Source organism: Cheilinus undulatus, linkage group 4 (genome assembly GCF_018320785.1).
Source record: "Cheilinus undulatus linkage group 4, ASM1832078v1, whole genome shotgun sequence".
Lineage (NCBI taxonomy): Eukaryota > Metazoa > Chordata > Actinopteri > Labriformes > Labridae > Cheilinus > Cheilinus undulatus.
The window spans coordinates 29,945,310-29,959,863 of record NC_054868.1 but is presented as its reverse complement, the minus strand read 5'-3'; the positions used below and the strand labels follow the sequence as shown (position 1 = coordinate 29,959,863).

The 14,554-nt window shown below is 38.2% G+C and overlaps 2 protein-coding genes across 4 annotated transcripts; one reads left to right on the top strand and one right to left on the bottom strand.

Annotated features, from left to right (window-relative positions):
• Positions 1 to 119: 119 nt before the first annotated feature.
• On the bottom strand, positions 120 to 4,934 carry si:ch211-243a20.3 (uncharacterized protein LOC100151507 homolog). 2 transcript variants are annotated; one of them, XM_041784811.1, is made up of 5 exons: positions 4,684 to 4,933; positions 2,342 to 2,391; positions 2,004 to 2,143; positions 1,606 to 1,735; positions 120 to 1,121 (listed from the first exon to the last, which is right to left on the bottom strand). In XM_041784811.1, exons 3-5 carry the CDS (start codon positions 2,116 to 2,118, stop codon positions 794 to 796), a joined length of 573 nt encoding a protein of 190 aa, XP_041640745.1. In that variant the 5' UTR covers positions 2,119 to 2,143; positions 2,342 to 2,391; positions 4,684 to 4,933; the 3' UTR covers positions 120 to 793. The 2 variants fall into 2 exon arrangements, with proteins under 2 accessions (XP_041640745.1, XP_041640746.1); XM_041784812.1 differs by lacking the exon at positions 2,342 to 2,391 and having other exon boundaries at positions 4,684 to 4,934.
• Positions 4,935 to 8,681: 3,747 nt separating this feature from the next.
• On the top strand, positions 8,682 to 13,993 carry si:ch211-243a20.4. 2 transcript variants are annotated; one of them, XM_041785694.1, is made up of 6 exons: positions 8,682 to 8,880; positions 9,263 to 9,538; positions 12,502 to 12,620; positions 13,314 to 13,442; positions 13,535 to 13,645; positions 13,736 to 13,993. In XM_041785694.1, exons 1-6 carry the CDS (start codon positions 8,787 to 8,789, stop codon positions 13,793 to 13,795), a joined length of 789 nt encoding a protein of 262 aa, XP_041641628.1. In that variant the 5' UTR covers positions 8,682 to 8,786; the 3' UTR covers positions 13,796 to 13,993. The 2 variants fall into 2 exon arrangements, with proteins under 2 accessions (XP_041641628.1, XP_041641627.1); XM_041785693.1 differs by having other exon boundaries at positions 13,733 to 13,993.
• Positions 13,994 to 14,554: the final 561 nt, after the last annotated feature.

Here is a 14,554-nt window from a genome sequence, read left to right as displayed (position 1 = left end):
CTAGAGAGCTAAAATGTGCTAAAATGTGGGTACAGATGCAGGTGGGGAAAGGAAAGGTGAAATTAAAAAGACAACACTACAGGAAAAGAGAATATGAAAGAAACTGGTTGCTGTAGAAACACTTGGCAAAGTTTTAATGAAGGCAGAAAGTTCAGTCGCCTGAGCCCACATCGCACATGCTCAGACACGATCACCATAGGCAAACAAACAGTATAATTATGTTAGCAGATAATAGGCACCCCCTGCTGGGTCTTCGAGCACGGTTCCTGACTTCAGATGGGCAAAAACAAAAAGATCAGGCTCGCACTGATTTAGAACTAATGGCACATGTGATCACAATATCAGGTCAGCACTGACACCATGTGGCTAAAACTAGACATCCTCCTGGTCCTGTGAGGAGCACAGGATCTGATTCACAGGCAGATGGGGTTTATGGAGATGATTATTGTCTATGTTTATCTGTCAGTTATACATAGTGTTTCAGACTTAGGGAAATACAGGGAGGTTTACTCTTTCCTGTCTTAACCTGTAAAGTTAAATAATTATCACTATAAGACAGCACTGAAAATTGATTTCTTTATTTTCTTAAAGTTCTGAGTATTTTTGTAAAGCCAGAACTGTGATGGACCTAATGGAATTAATCGGGATGTCATAATAATAACTATTATTATTATTATTTAACAAAAAAGAATATTGAATAGTTTTAGAAAGGGATTCTAAAATTAGCATTGATTAAGGAGGATTTCAAAGCCTCTCCCTGTATCACAAACTTTCCCACACTCCTCCTCCTCCCTCAGTGTGTCAGTCTCTCCTGCACCTCCTTCAATCCCCCGGGCTTCAGCACTCTCACCCGTCTCCTCCTCACAACCCGGCTCCTCCTGGGCGGGCTGTACCGGGCCAGGCTCGCCACCTCCCCTCTCAGACTCTGGGGAGCCAAAGCAGCCCGGCGGCCTCCCGCCTCCTCATCCTCTTGCTTCCCTTCTTTCACCTCCTCCAGGTAGCCATGATGACGGAGGAATGGTTCCAGGGTTGCTAAGCGATGAGAGAGCTCAGTGATGCGCCTGCGCAGGAGGGACACTTCTCTGAACAGGTCGTTGACAGACTCGGACAGAGGGCGCACCCTGCAGGACGAGAAGAGGAGGCTCATATTTACAAAGACATTGGGTTTAGTGCAGGTGAAGAGTTTAAGAAAGATAATGAAACATTTAAGAAACGTTAAAACAACTGCTCTAGAGCATTTAATCTAGCTGCAAAAAAAATCTAATTTTATATACAAAATGATCATTCATTAAATTTTCACAAGTATCAAAAGTAGTTACTCAGTTCTGTGAATACAATGCAAAATGAAAGACTTTTACTTTTACATGAGGGTATTTATAAACTAGCACTTTTACTTCTACCTAAGTAAATTGTAAACAGAGTTCTGTATTTTGACTTAAGTATGGTAGTCTTGATCTTCAACCTCTGCAGAAATGCTAAGTCATAAAAACTTACAACTGCTACATTTGTACCCTTCTATTTCAAAGCACTGATGGTCAAATTAAAGGGAGCTCATATGACTCAGTGGGATAAGTGATATATTTACAAGGGTAATTGCGGTGGTACCTGGAGTAGTCAGGCAGCAGTGTGCTGGGCTGAGAGTGCAGTAAAGTCTTGATCTCATTAAAGATCCGTTTTCCCCAAGCGTCTAAAACTCTGGTCACACTGCGCACCATGGCCACATTCACACTGTCAGCTGAAACCAAAACATGTCTCCATCAGGCTTCAGTTTAGAGAAGGAACAGCCTTAATTGTTCAAAAATATCATAAGCTATTCAGAAAAAAAAACATTTTAAGCTCTAAATAGCTGTCTCATCCCTGAAGTGTTTTATCCTACTTCTGCATTTCATTCAGCTCATCCATAAATTCACTTTATTATTCCAAACCTCCAGCGGGTTAGTCACTCAGTGATTTACAGGCTGTGTATCTCTAAAACGTGGGAGATCAAACGGGTCGTGATTTACCGCCCTCTCTGTAGTTCCAGTACCCATAATCCAACTCGTTCTCTTCACTGGCTGAATGGGCCCCTGTTGCTACAGCAACCACCATCAGCACCATCCTCAGATAAGGAGGGGCCATGACGAGAAGGCAGCCAACCTTTCTTCTACAAATTGATGACAGAGAAGAGGAAAAAACTTAGGTGAGTTAAAGAGGAACAGCTTAATTCTTGCTAAAAATAAAAGCAGAAATATGTGTGGAAGTGAAAAGATAGGAAACATCTGTAAATGTTCTTCATCTTCACAAACTGAACACAGGCGTCAGAGTTTAATACTCGGCAGTATGCAGATGTGAGAGCCCACACCTGTATGTATGTTGGAGAGACCTCTGTCCTTTCCCAGCAGGACTCAGCACCTGCCCACAAAGAAACCAGATATACCAGAAGTTTATATACCAATAGTTTGCTGACCTTGGTATTACAGTTGATTGGCCAGCCAACTGTCCTGACCTGTTGTTAATTTGAACAAAAAAAAGCTCCGGTTACTGAGTACATAACTTTCCAGAGGGTCAACATTTCTGTTTTATAAATCTTTCTTTGGACTGATGTTTTCTGAGAGTCTAACATTTTGAGATAAGATTTGATTTTTTGCGAGCTGTAAGCCGTAATCATCAACATTTAAACAAAAATGGTAAATATTTTACTTTGTATGAGATGAATCTATAAGTTTCACTTCTTTAATTAAATCACAGGAAAAAAATAACTTTTTCATGCTATCCAATTTTTTTTAGATGCACCTGTATATTGAATGTAGTATTGGTCTAGTCACTACCTGGAGCTTGCATTTACAAATTCTGAGTCTAATGAAGGTGGCAATGCTTTTTAGGCTGTTAGCGTCATGTGGCAGAATAAGTAAGATAAGAACGTCTGCATGTTGGCATGGTGAATGGTGAAAGCTAGCATGGATGAATCCTGTCACTGTCCAGCCATCCTGAGGTGTCATGGGACAAACCAAATGAAACACCTGTGAGGGGAGGTTTCCACTTGACGTGCCTTTCGGTATTGTGTCAAAATAAAGGAAACTTGGGATGATATTGAAAAATGGATCTAGAAACCTATAAATATAAGGTGGAATTCTCCACAGTGATTTGTCTCTTTCAAAACTGTGGCAAAATGAAATATCCAGTTTGATGATAAATCTTATTTTCATCATTCGTTTATAAAAAGCTTGTGTTGCAACACTGGAAAAACAAAGAAGCACCCACTAATAAAATATATGAATATTGAAAGGACATTGATAGCAACAAGGAAAAACAATTTACCAGTAAATGTGCTATACAAATAAACTTGCCTTGCCTATATACAGGTGCATCTCAAAAAATTAGAATATGATGAAAAAGTTCAATATTTTTGTCACTCTTTTCTGAAAGTGAAACCCATAAATTATATAGACTTGTTACACATAGAGTGAAATATTGTAACAAAACTGTTTCATGAATGTAGGTGCCAGACTCTGTTTCTGGATGAAGTTGAATTAGAAAAAAATCTATAACTTCCTTTATACTATTCTATACGATGTCTCAGATGAACAGTCGGTTAGATTGGCTGTCAGAAAATGCATGGTCTGCAGTCAGACCCCTCTCTGATTTCTCAAAGATACTTTTAAAAATGAAATTGTTCAATTATGCAGGCCTAGTACACATTTATGCTTAATAAAAAAGCACTCAGGAAAGGGACCAATTTCATGATGAATACTTTTACTTTTGATAATTTAACTAAATTTGCATCTACTTCTTCCAAAGAGCATTATTAATTTGAAAGAGTACATGCATTACAAAGAACAAATTATATACCAGAACAAACTGAATATTCTATTTTAAGTTCAAATTATGCCAGAAATACCTCATATGGCAGTTGGATATGCTATTTTCAAGCAGTAATAATAGAATAGAGGCAGACAATCATATCTCAGGGTTAGCTGAGACACCCCCCTCCATGGCACCTTTGGTACGATGATGTAACTTTTACCTTTACTAGCCAGCTAGTCTTATTGAGTTCCTACAGCTGTTTTGATTCAGTCAGTGATACATTTCATAAAACTGCACCATGATTATAATTACACATATAAGTGCTAGTCTGTAAGAAAAAACAGTTTTATGGCCTACAAAATCCTCTAACTTTCAAATGAAGAGAGCAGCAGTTTTGTCCTGTGCAGTTTTGTGTCTGAGAGGGGAAAAGAATGATCTCACTTCACAAAACCAAGGAAGTTTTGTAAACTTTATTCTCGTTCTGACCCTTTGACTCCAGGTCTGAAACAAGAGAGGAGGAGAGGGTGTGCGAGTCATAAAAGCAGAAACCAAAGGAAAACAAAATCAGGATTGCATCCATGTGACAAAGTCTGTGAATCATTCTGGACCATAATAATACACTGGTGACTCACTGGTGAGGTATTACAAATGTTTTCAGAGCACATGAATTTGGACAAGAATCAAAGGTGCAGTGAAAATTAGCTGTGCTGATAATCAAATACAGCTTGTTTCACATCTGGCCAAACACATCAACAACACTGGAGAGCTGAGCCACAACACTCTCACACCTCAGTGTGATGATTGTGTTTGCACTGGAATAAAAACGCAGTTAACTTTGCAAACCAACAGAGCTCTGTGAGAAAAAGCACATGCTGGAGACAAATAAGGCAGCATACTCACGATTTACTATGAGGATGGCGTTCAGCAGGAAGCGCTTCTTTGATCCAGATCAAACACAAGACGACAGTTCTTCTCTCACCTCTCCACTTTGTTGCCACCGCTCTCTCTCTCTCTCTCTCTCTCTTCTCTCTCTCTCTCTACCTATCTGTCGCTCTGTTTCCAGGAGCAGAGTTTGGCAGGTTCAGAACTGAGCCACTAGCTTAAAAATGCTTATTTGTGGAGAGCTGTTGTATCCTAACGGCCTAACACACGCCCAACTCTGACAACCCCCTTTCTCTCTCTCGCTCTCTCTCTCTCTCTCTCACACACACACACATACACTCTATGAGATACAGCTGCTCCCAGATGTGTTGCTTGCCCTCCTGTTTCACTCTCTTCACCCCTGTGTGGAGCAGACAGGTATAGAGGCTGTAATCCAACATTTCTTCAGGATCTTTTTTTGAAAGAAATGTAACTCGAGGTCCTCAAAGTTGAAGTTAAGGACCTTCTTCATCTGGCTCTTTTTCCCTGCCACCTAACCTTTACCCTCACAAAACTTGGAGCCCTTGTTTTTTTTACTTCTGCCTGCTCTGAAAAAGAGGGCAGAAAAGTAGCGTGGTTGAGAAGTGATGAAGTGAAGCCAAGAAAATGTTATCTTATAGAGATCAAGAAGTTTTCCCTTACGATTTTATGAGCACTTTTTGAAAACTAGATTTATGTTATATCAGTAGTTAGTGTAAAAATATGTTTCCGTTTTAAAGATTATACCTACAGTAAACCTCTGGACCACTAGATCTGCCTGGCTCCAAGTGTGCTTCATGTGACAATATAGATTTTCCTGCTTTGTTTCCCCATCTCTATTTTCCTACAGCCCTGTCAGCTGTTCCAGGCAACGTACTACCTGAACTTGCTAACACCAGTCACCTAGACACACCCTGAATTCTCTTAAGTCGATGGCGCCTGCTAAGGCAATGCCACCCAACTAAGACACCGGCCTGCAGCCTGCCAGACACCCGTTATCAGCTGCAGCAGTCCCCTGTTCTGCCAGGCTGTGCCAGATCCTGGTTTCTGTGGTCCTCTTCTGTTTGGGCTGCTTTTAAAGTCCAACACTGTAGCCTCATTTTTCTGACTTATGCTGGATAGATGGAAGATATCTGTAGACACATCAATGAGGCTTTAATTTGCCCGTTGTATCCCCATTGGTAATGTCTTCTTAGAGACCAAAAATAACTTCACTTTAAAGTGATGTAGATTTTTTTATCCCAACAGATTTGATAGATTTTACTATTACTTTTACCACTACTTTATGATGTTCAAATTAATTGATTAGCTATTCTAACTAGAAAAGCACTCGGAGAGAGTGCAGACCTTCGCCATTAGCCCTATCTCCCAATAGTAAAGAATCCTTTAAAAAAAATCCTGGATCCAGGATCATTCCTAAGATCTAATCAGTTCTCCCTTATGCCATTTCTGACATTTCCTGAAAATTTAATGAAAATCCATCCATAACTTTTTGAGTTATGTTGCTAAAAAACTAACTAACTAACAAACCCTGCTGATCACATAACCTCCTTGGCGGAGGTAATTAAGGGTAGACAGATTACCAGCCTGGCTCATTACTGAGGCCAGTATTTGGCATTTGGCTCATTATATAAGCATTACATTTTACTGATGATCGATAAAATTAATTAATCAAAAAAATGTGTCTCCACTGTAAGGTGTGTCTTCCCCTCTGGCATTTTTTTCACTCTCCAAAGTCTTGCCAAATGTCCTGCATACAACATAATCTGATTGGCTAGATGTCATGTGAGTGCCAGCCATTCAACACTTAAGCCTTAGTGCCACTGACACAGCAAGCGTATGGAGTCACTTCCTGTTTTCCTGCTGCTGCTCTGTGCTGTTTCTCATGCTGATAGATAGGGCTTCATTGTTTTTGCTGCTTTTTTTAAACATGAAATTTGATGTTTGCCACATCTGGTACATTTTCTATGTCATAATAAATACATAACAGTTCTAAATATCAGTTATCATTCAAACAATTGGTATCTGTATCAACCCTAAAAAACAAAATCAGTTGACCACTAATATTAATATTATTCTGTAATGATGTATTCTTGTTCAGTGTTTTTGTGTTTAACTCTGTGAAGTACTTTGGTTGACCCTGGTTGTTTTAAACATGCTATATAAATAAAGTTAAACTGAAATGAAGTCACATGACAGCCTGGCAATATGAATATCTACTAAAGTTAATCTTTTACAGGCTCAAAAAGATGCAACTCCAAAATCACAATTCAAGTACAAACAAAAGAAAATGTTCCACATTAAAATGCATTTAAACAGTAGCTATTGGCAGCTTGTTGTTGCACAGCCCAAATAATTGTTTTAGCTTAACTCCTGCCTTTTAAAAGGCCAAAGCCAATCGCTATGTAGTGTTTTTTCAAGTCCACTGGCCTTGCTTGTTCGCAGTAAAAGAATGCCGTTTATGTGATGCTTTCCACTCTCCTTCTTCTCTGTTGCAGTAGCAAAAGACCCTTGCATCCACTAGGCTACAGCAATAAAACCCTAGTCCTGTGGGGCTACATCAAAATGACCCTGGCCTTGTTGACCTCCAGAAAAAGTCCCCTTTACTTACCCCCCTTTGTTGTCTTCAAGTCTCCTCTGTCTTAAATCTATCATTCACACACGCCAAAAATACTCAGTTCTTGTACATCCATCTTTTTCACCCAGTGGCAGCTGTGTGTGTTAGCCTTCAGAGATTAAGTAACTCTTTTGTTTCTTATATGCCTTCTAGCATTGTAATTGCCTGCATGGCTGCTTGCATACTCTACCAATCCAGCCACGTCTTCATACTTGTGTTTCTATATCCATCTATAAATCACTCATCGGTATTTGGGATATTAAGTAGTTATTCAAGAAAATGAGTGCATCTCAAAATTTTGCATTGCAAAGAAAAAGAAAAATCTAATCTGATGCTGCTTTATTTATTTTTTAAGTTTATTTTGAGGGGGCTTCATTTTTAACAGTGGTTCTAAACAGAATCAAAAATCATTTAAAGTTAAATAAAGCAGGAGATTAAAATATGAAGCAGTGCCAGAGTGTTTTAAGGTGGCAGCATTTCACATAGGTTGCTTATCCCCTGTGGAAATGGATAATAGTTATTGAATTTGCTCGTAGGTAGAGTGGAAAAAATGGAGATGTGGGCAAGGAGCTAGGATATGAAATGGAGTGAATTATTCTTTATTGAATGTCATCCAGATGTTATTCCAGCTAGCTCGCTCTGTCTGTTTTCGTGCTGTGGCTGATATGAGGTCAGAGTTGGCTAGCAGTACTTCCAGAGAGAAGATGGTGGAAAAGTCAAGTGCAGATGCAGAAAGAAGGAAGGAGGTTTGAAGTAGAGAAGAAAAACAAATGCAGACAAATGGGGTTAGATAACGATAACCTCCGCTCTTCAACATCTGTCACGGCTCTCCTGACGGCCTCAGAGAGCGATTCAGCTGAGAGTTACTGCTGTGAAGAAGTCACTGTATACCATCCACAGCTGGTTCACATTAACAACAGGCAATCTGTCACCTTCAGCTGGATTCCAGCTACACACACACACACGCACATACACACACAACAAACTTTCTCCCATTCTGTGTGGTTTTTTGTCTTCTAAAAGTCACATGATGGAGTGTGTGCTCGTGGGTCACACTTTCATTTCATCAACACTGTCTCTCTGTGGAGGAAATTCAACATTACACCAAACTTCACATGCAGAGGCTGATGTAAGAAAAAATTGCAACCAGAAATACTCCCTCCTTACACAACACAAAGCAAGATTGGTGCTGCCTTTGTACAATCTTTTACTTTTTGATGTTTGTGCACAAAGGCTTTCTGGATTTTCTTACTAAATGTATCAAACACAGTTCTGTATATCTTAACCATTAGAGCACTGGTCCTTTAAAACCCCCCTGTGAGTCAATGTCCACAAAAAATACTAGCTTTTTGAGGAAGTAGCTTTGCCAGAAACAGGAAACTCAACAGTTCAGCCTATGTACCAAGAAAACTGTGAAACTGAGTAGATCGAGGATTAGCCTCACAGGAGACAATTACAGCGACCAAGAAGAGCTAAAAATTACAACATGGAAGCCCAAAAGATTTGGCATGTTTTTGCTGAGTTGGCCTGTATAATTGTCCTCTACCTTCCTTCTACATGCTCTGGAGTCGACAGAATATGTAAGCCAACTCAAATCTTCCTCAACTGAATATGTGCTGTGATACGCTTTGATTGCTAATACATGCTTACATTTGTGTTTCTGTAGTTTCAAATCAGCTTTGATTAAACCGGATTTTGTCTGTTTTATGCATCATTTGATAGCAAAAGGTTCTGTATTTGTGTTGTCTGATTAACAGTTGAGTCTAAATGATCTGGTTTATAAAGTCATCTAGTATAAGAGAGAGAAAAACACCAGATCTCCACCATGAAGAAGCAGCAACAAGAGAGAGTGTCATGGTTGTGCAAAAAAATATACCAGCAGTTGTAGTTCTGTGTCAGTGGTCTGTTGTTGAATCTGCCGTGTTTGGACTCATTTGTTTACTGCGTTATGTCTTCTCTCAGGCCTAGACCTGGGCAGCACAGTCTTTATGGCTCTCAGAGGCAAAAGGCTCATCATCGAAGCTGAACTGCAAATCCCAGTAAACCAGAGTGAGGGCATTTTGGTGTGCTCAGATCCTTTTCCTTCAAACCGCCAGATTTACAGCTGTCCTGTTCCTGGCACAACTGACCAGCCGCGCAGCCTCAAGCTGAGTTTGGAGATGACAGGCCTGACCAGATCTGGAGAATACAAGTGCTGTTATAACACATGCGTGGTGTACTGGTTTCTTAGAGTAAGAGGTAAGTAAGTTATCAATCAAAGATGTGAGTGATTTTTTTTTTTCCATTGCAGCACGTAGTATTGTTTTCTAAAAAGACTTTGTAAAGCCTAACAATGGCAGTCACCAAGTTGGTAATCACCTAACTTTCATTCCAAAACAGACAAAAAGGTGAAGCAAATGTGATACAGCAACGGTATGCATTACTCCTGTCCTGAATATAATCAAAGCATGTGACTTTGAGGGAAAAAAAATCTAGTGTGTACTCCTAAAGAAATGAGCTTTTCGGACCAAAATGGCATTTTTTCCCTTGGTTGTAAACATGTTTATTTCACCTGTGAATAATTAACATTTTAATGTGGGACATGATGTGAATCCATTTGTTCTTAGTTGGAGCCAGCCTTTACTGGCTACTCAAGAATGTTCTTCTTTCCTCTCCCACTTTTACATTGCTCTCATTTTTCATAACCTACGGAAGAGAATTAGGGCCACTGAAAAAAAAAATTTTGAGACGAATTTTTTTTTTCACTTGTAAGAAAAAAGTCAGAATTCTGAGATTAAAGTCAGAATTCTGAGAAAAAAGTCAGAATTCTGAGATTAAAGTCAGAATTCTGAGAAAAAAGTCAGAATTCTGACTTTAATCTCAGAATTCTGAAAAAAAAAATCTGAGACTTTTTTTTCATTTGAAGAAGCAGATTCTGACTTTTTTCTCTGAATTCTGACTTTAATCTCAGAATTCTGACTTTTTTCTCAGAATTCTGACTTTAATCTCAGAATTCTGACTTTAAACTCAGAATTCTGACTTTACTCTCAGAATTCTGACTTTTTTCTCAGAATTCTGACTTTAATCTCAGAATTCTGACTTTTTTTCTCACAAGTGAAAAAAAAAATTTTCGTCTCAAATTTTTTTTTTTTTTCAGTGGCCCCAATACTCTTCCGTAATAACCAGAGGTAGCCATCTTGGAAGAACTGATTAGTATTTAAGTAGCTGACATCAGGAAAAATGGAAAGCTGTGACCTCACATTATATGGAAATCAATCTCAGTGTGTTTTGCCTGAATTAGGCTAATACTTCGACAACTTTTAAGTAAGTGGTCCCTATGTTTAAAATATTAAAACCTAATAAAAAAAAGCTTTTAACCTCATAGCCTGTGAAATTTAAATTTGAAGGTTTGTTTGAATAGAAAGTAATCTCAGGGGTACAAGTATCTCATGTTTACTTCAAATTTAAATTAGTGGACATGTCCTCTGAACTTATAAAGTTAAAGCCACACAAAAACACTTTTAACCTCCTAGTCTATGTAAAATACTCCCACATATCCTTCATTTATACAGACCAGGGTGGGAAATTAGCACCCGCCACCAGCCAAATGCGGGTGGCGGTAACCTAACCTAACAGAGATTTTGTTTGAGTAAACGGCAAAAATTAAATTTCTTTTTTCTGCATGTTCCTACGGACTTCATAAGCAAAGCCAAGCAGACCTACACATTCACTGACCACAAAAAAATCTACCTCCTTCTCCCTGAGTCAGAGTTGCCGTCAAATGTTTACAGGTGTGCTTGGATGACTTGAGTCAGTGTCATATGAGAGTAGTTCTCCACTGCAACCTGTATATCTGATAAAGGCGTGTTTGAACCTATGTCTTACTGTTGCAAGTCCAAGAAAGTTAAATAATGCCTGAATTTTAGAGTGAGACAGCAGAAAATGCGGAAAACATCTTAAATTCTAGCAAGTCTAAAACCCATTATGCCCAAAAAACATGCTTATGAATTTACAGTGCCCCTGTAGGAAGCACAGCAAATGTTTGAATAGTTGAGTACAGGACAAACTGGTTAAAAAAAAACAGGGTTTAAAATAAGCAACTGTTTGGATTATTTGTGCAACAACTCTTTTTTTAATTAAATAGCCTCTAACTAGAATAGTATGAGCATGTATTCTTACATTATACATCATTAAATAATGCTGCTTTTTAAAACAGAGTTGCTGGTAAAAATGTTTGTGGATCTACAAGCCACAGAGACAGGTAGATGAAAAAGTGAAATTCCAACTTTGATGCACACATCTGTAAACATCTTCCTGTCAATGGATTGTTTCCATGGCTTGATTCAAGTCTTCTTATGAACAATATGATGCCCATTTAGTAAACTGTTCCCATTTAGAATAAAAGTAAATAAAACAAGGTATATGTATTAGGTTTTTGCTTATGCTCGATTGACATGTTGCTACTTTTCTGCCCTTCAATTCATCATAGATGTGTAATATGCACATCCACCCTCACATCTGGCTCAAAAATCTGGGCTGATGAAGTCCAAAATGCTAACCTCAGGCTTTAAAACCATGAAGATAAGAAAAAACATTCTTAACTTTTATTTAGGTGCTAATTATTCTGAAAAGGTCACATCTATTGCTCTATATTAATTCCCACCATTAAAAGCTCTGTAACATGCTTCATAAATAATGATGTTGGTATTGTCATATACGGCATTTCTGCAGCAGTTGTACTACTGTCTATTGCATTTGAATTATCATGCAATGTTAAATGAATTTAGAGTTTTCTAACAAGCTACAATGTTTATGTTTATGTCCTGAAGAAGCACTAGTATGCCACTAGGTGTATATTTCTATTGTCAAGATGCAGCTTGACAATAGAAATATACTGTAACATGAAAAATATCTTAATAAAGTATATAAAGGGTTTTGTAACAGGAATTTTGTTGTCCTTATAATATTTCTAATATTTTTTTTAACTCTTTAGACTTGAACAAAACAAGGACCCAACTAGATCATAGGAAAGCAATTAGTAGACTAATTCTGATGCTGGCAAAACAGCCAGTCTGACCCAAAAATGTCCACTGATATGAAACATGAGTCTGAAATATTTTCACTCAGTTGAATACTTTCCTAACAGATGAGGAATTTAGCAGCTGTCCAGCTGTGATACGTTCCTGCACTGACAGAATCTAAACTGAATGTGTGTTTTCCAGATGAGGGCTACAGTGAACCCATCTTGTGGAATCCTACCGAGCTAATAGTGGCCATCTTCACCAGTTTGCTGCTGGTTTTCAGTGTGGTTGGCTCTGTGTATGTCTTCAGAGGAAATTGGGTAAGACGTGACCTGTAACCTGGCATAAGCTGAGAAACAACATGATTCAGTGTGATGAACTAAAATGAATCATTGTTGATTATATGCAGCTCCACTTAAAGCTGTATATTATTATTTTAATGTTTACATTCAAATGTTAAAGAGATGAGTTGGTTAGTAGTTCAAGTTTAACTTCTTTTATGAAATGGTCCCTGCATCTGAAAAGGAAAACATCTATATGTAATAACGTTTTGAGCCAAATAAATATAATTATTAGTTATCTAGAAAATAATCATAAACTAAGGTGTTCCTGATTTTTTCGCATTCTCACTTTTTTCTGATATGGCCTTTTTATTCCAATAAGCTTCACAAAAATATTTCTCAGTTGACAACATATTTGCCTCAAAAGCCAACAGCTCTCTTTCATCATAGGTTCACATTAACTGCTGTCTTCATACCCTTTCACATTAAGAGCAGAAAAGTGCTCCTATCAAAACATAAATCCCAACTTACCTGGTAGAACAGAAGTTGTCCAGTCCAAAGCCATATTCAGCCATACATCCAAGAATAAAGAATTGAATTGAATTTAGAATTACAGCACAAGCTTCTTTTAGGAAATGCTGCACCATGAGGAAACCATTTTCTTGAGCTTATTTGTTTTCTATTTGGTTTATGTCCTTTTTGTGTGTTTTAAAGTTTTATGTATCATTTTAGAAAGAACACATCACTGATCATGGCAAAGGCAGCAACAATCAGAAGCAGACTAAAGAAGACGGGACAGCAAAAACGGAGCGAGAAGAAAGCCTAAATGTGGTCACAGATCCATCTACTTCTTTCTATGCTGTGAGCACCTTTAAACCCATCACTCTATAGACAAAAAAGGGTGTCATTTATATGTTACTAACATCCGCTGTCCTTCATGCAAATCCTCTCAGAGTCTAGAGCATCGACCCAGGTCTATTTATGATGTCCTGGACCATTCAGCTGCTAAAGGAAAGCCGGACAAAAGCAAAGCAAAAGCCAAGAAAAAGGAACTCCAGCAAACGGTCTGTGTAAACTTCAGGTGCTCTGTCACAATTATAATTAGTCAGTGAAACATTCAGTTTGTGACCTGTCTTCTAATTCTTCCACAGAAGGCCCAGACCGCACAAAACCAGCATGAAGGCGTATTTGAATCTGTCTATGAAAATTTTTAAACCATGGATGAGCTTTTTCAACATATCATGATATTTATATTGCGATTTTTGCCATTTACTTTGCTGTGAATCTTAACTGCAATGAATAACAAATGAGACAGCATGAATATAATGTACATGTAGAGCTGTAAAGTAGAATTACATATGTATATTTACAAAATGTGACAAAAGAAATAAAGTATAATGCCCTCAAATTTATTACACTGTCTTTGATTGTTCTGTGTGATTATTACAATGCATGGATTGACATGTGACCAGAATTTAACAAGAGTACCTTGATGCAGACAAGATGGCCGACATCAAACCCTGGCAGCTGAGTCCAACACGAAGAAGAAACTTCCGCTGGGGACTTCCGGCATGGTTTGGATGTATAGCGACGCCCTTGTCGGCCATCTTGACTGCAGTTGGGTCCCTCTCAAATTTAAAGTTACTTCTAATTCATTCTAAATATCTCAGCCGAGGTTTAATTTACTCTTCGAAAATATATGTTTACAAATCTGCAAAGCAAAGCCTGTAGTTATAACATTAATGTGTCAAATGTACAACAAAAAATAAGTATTCCTCTGTGAATTTTAGGTGTAAGCATCCGTGTTAATAGTCCACATCTGAAAGTCAAATATGATAATAATTAAAGATGTTTTGCTTCCTATCTCCGTCTTGACGACTTTGAATTTCTTTATAAATCTCTCCATCATGATTCTGGTGAGCATTTGCAAAAATATCTCCCGCCCACTTTGGCCACGTCGACCAATGAAAGCC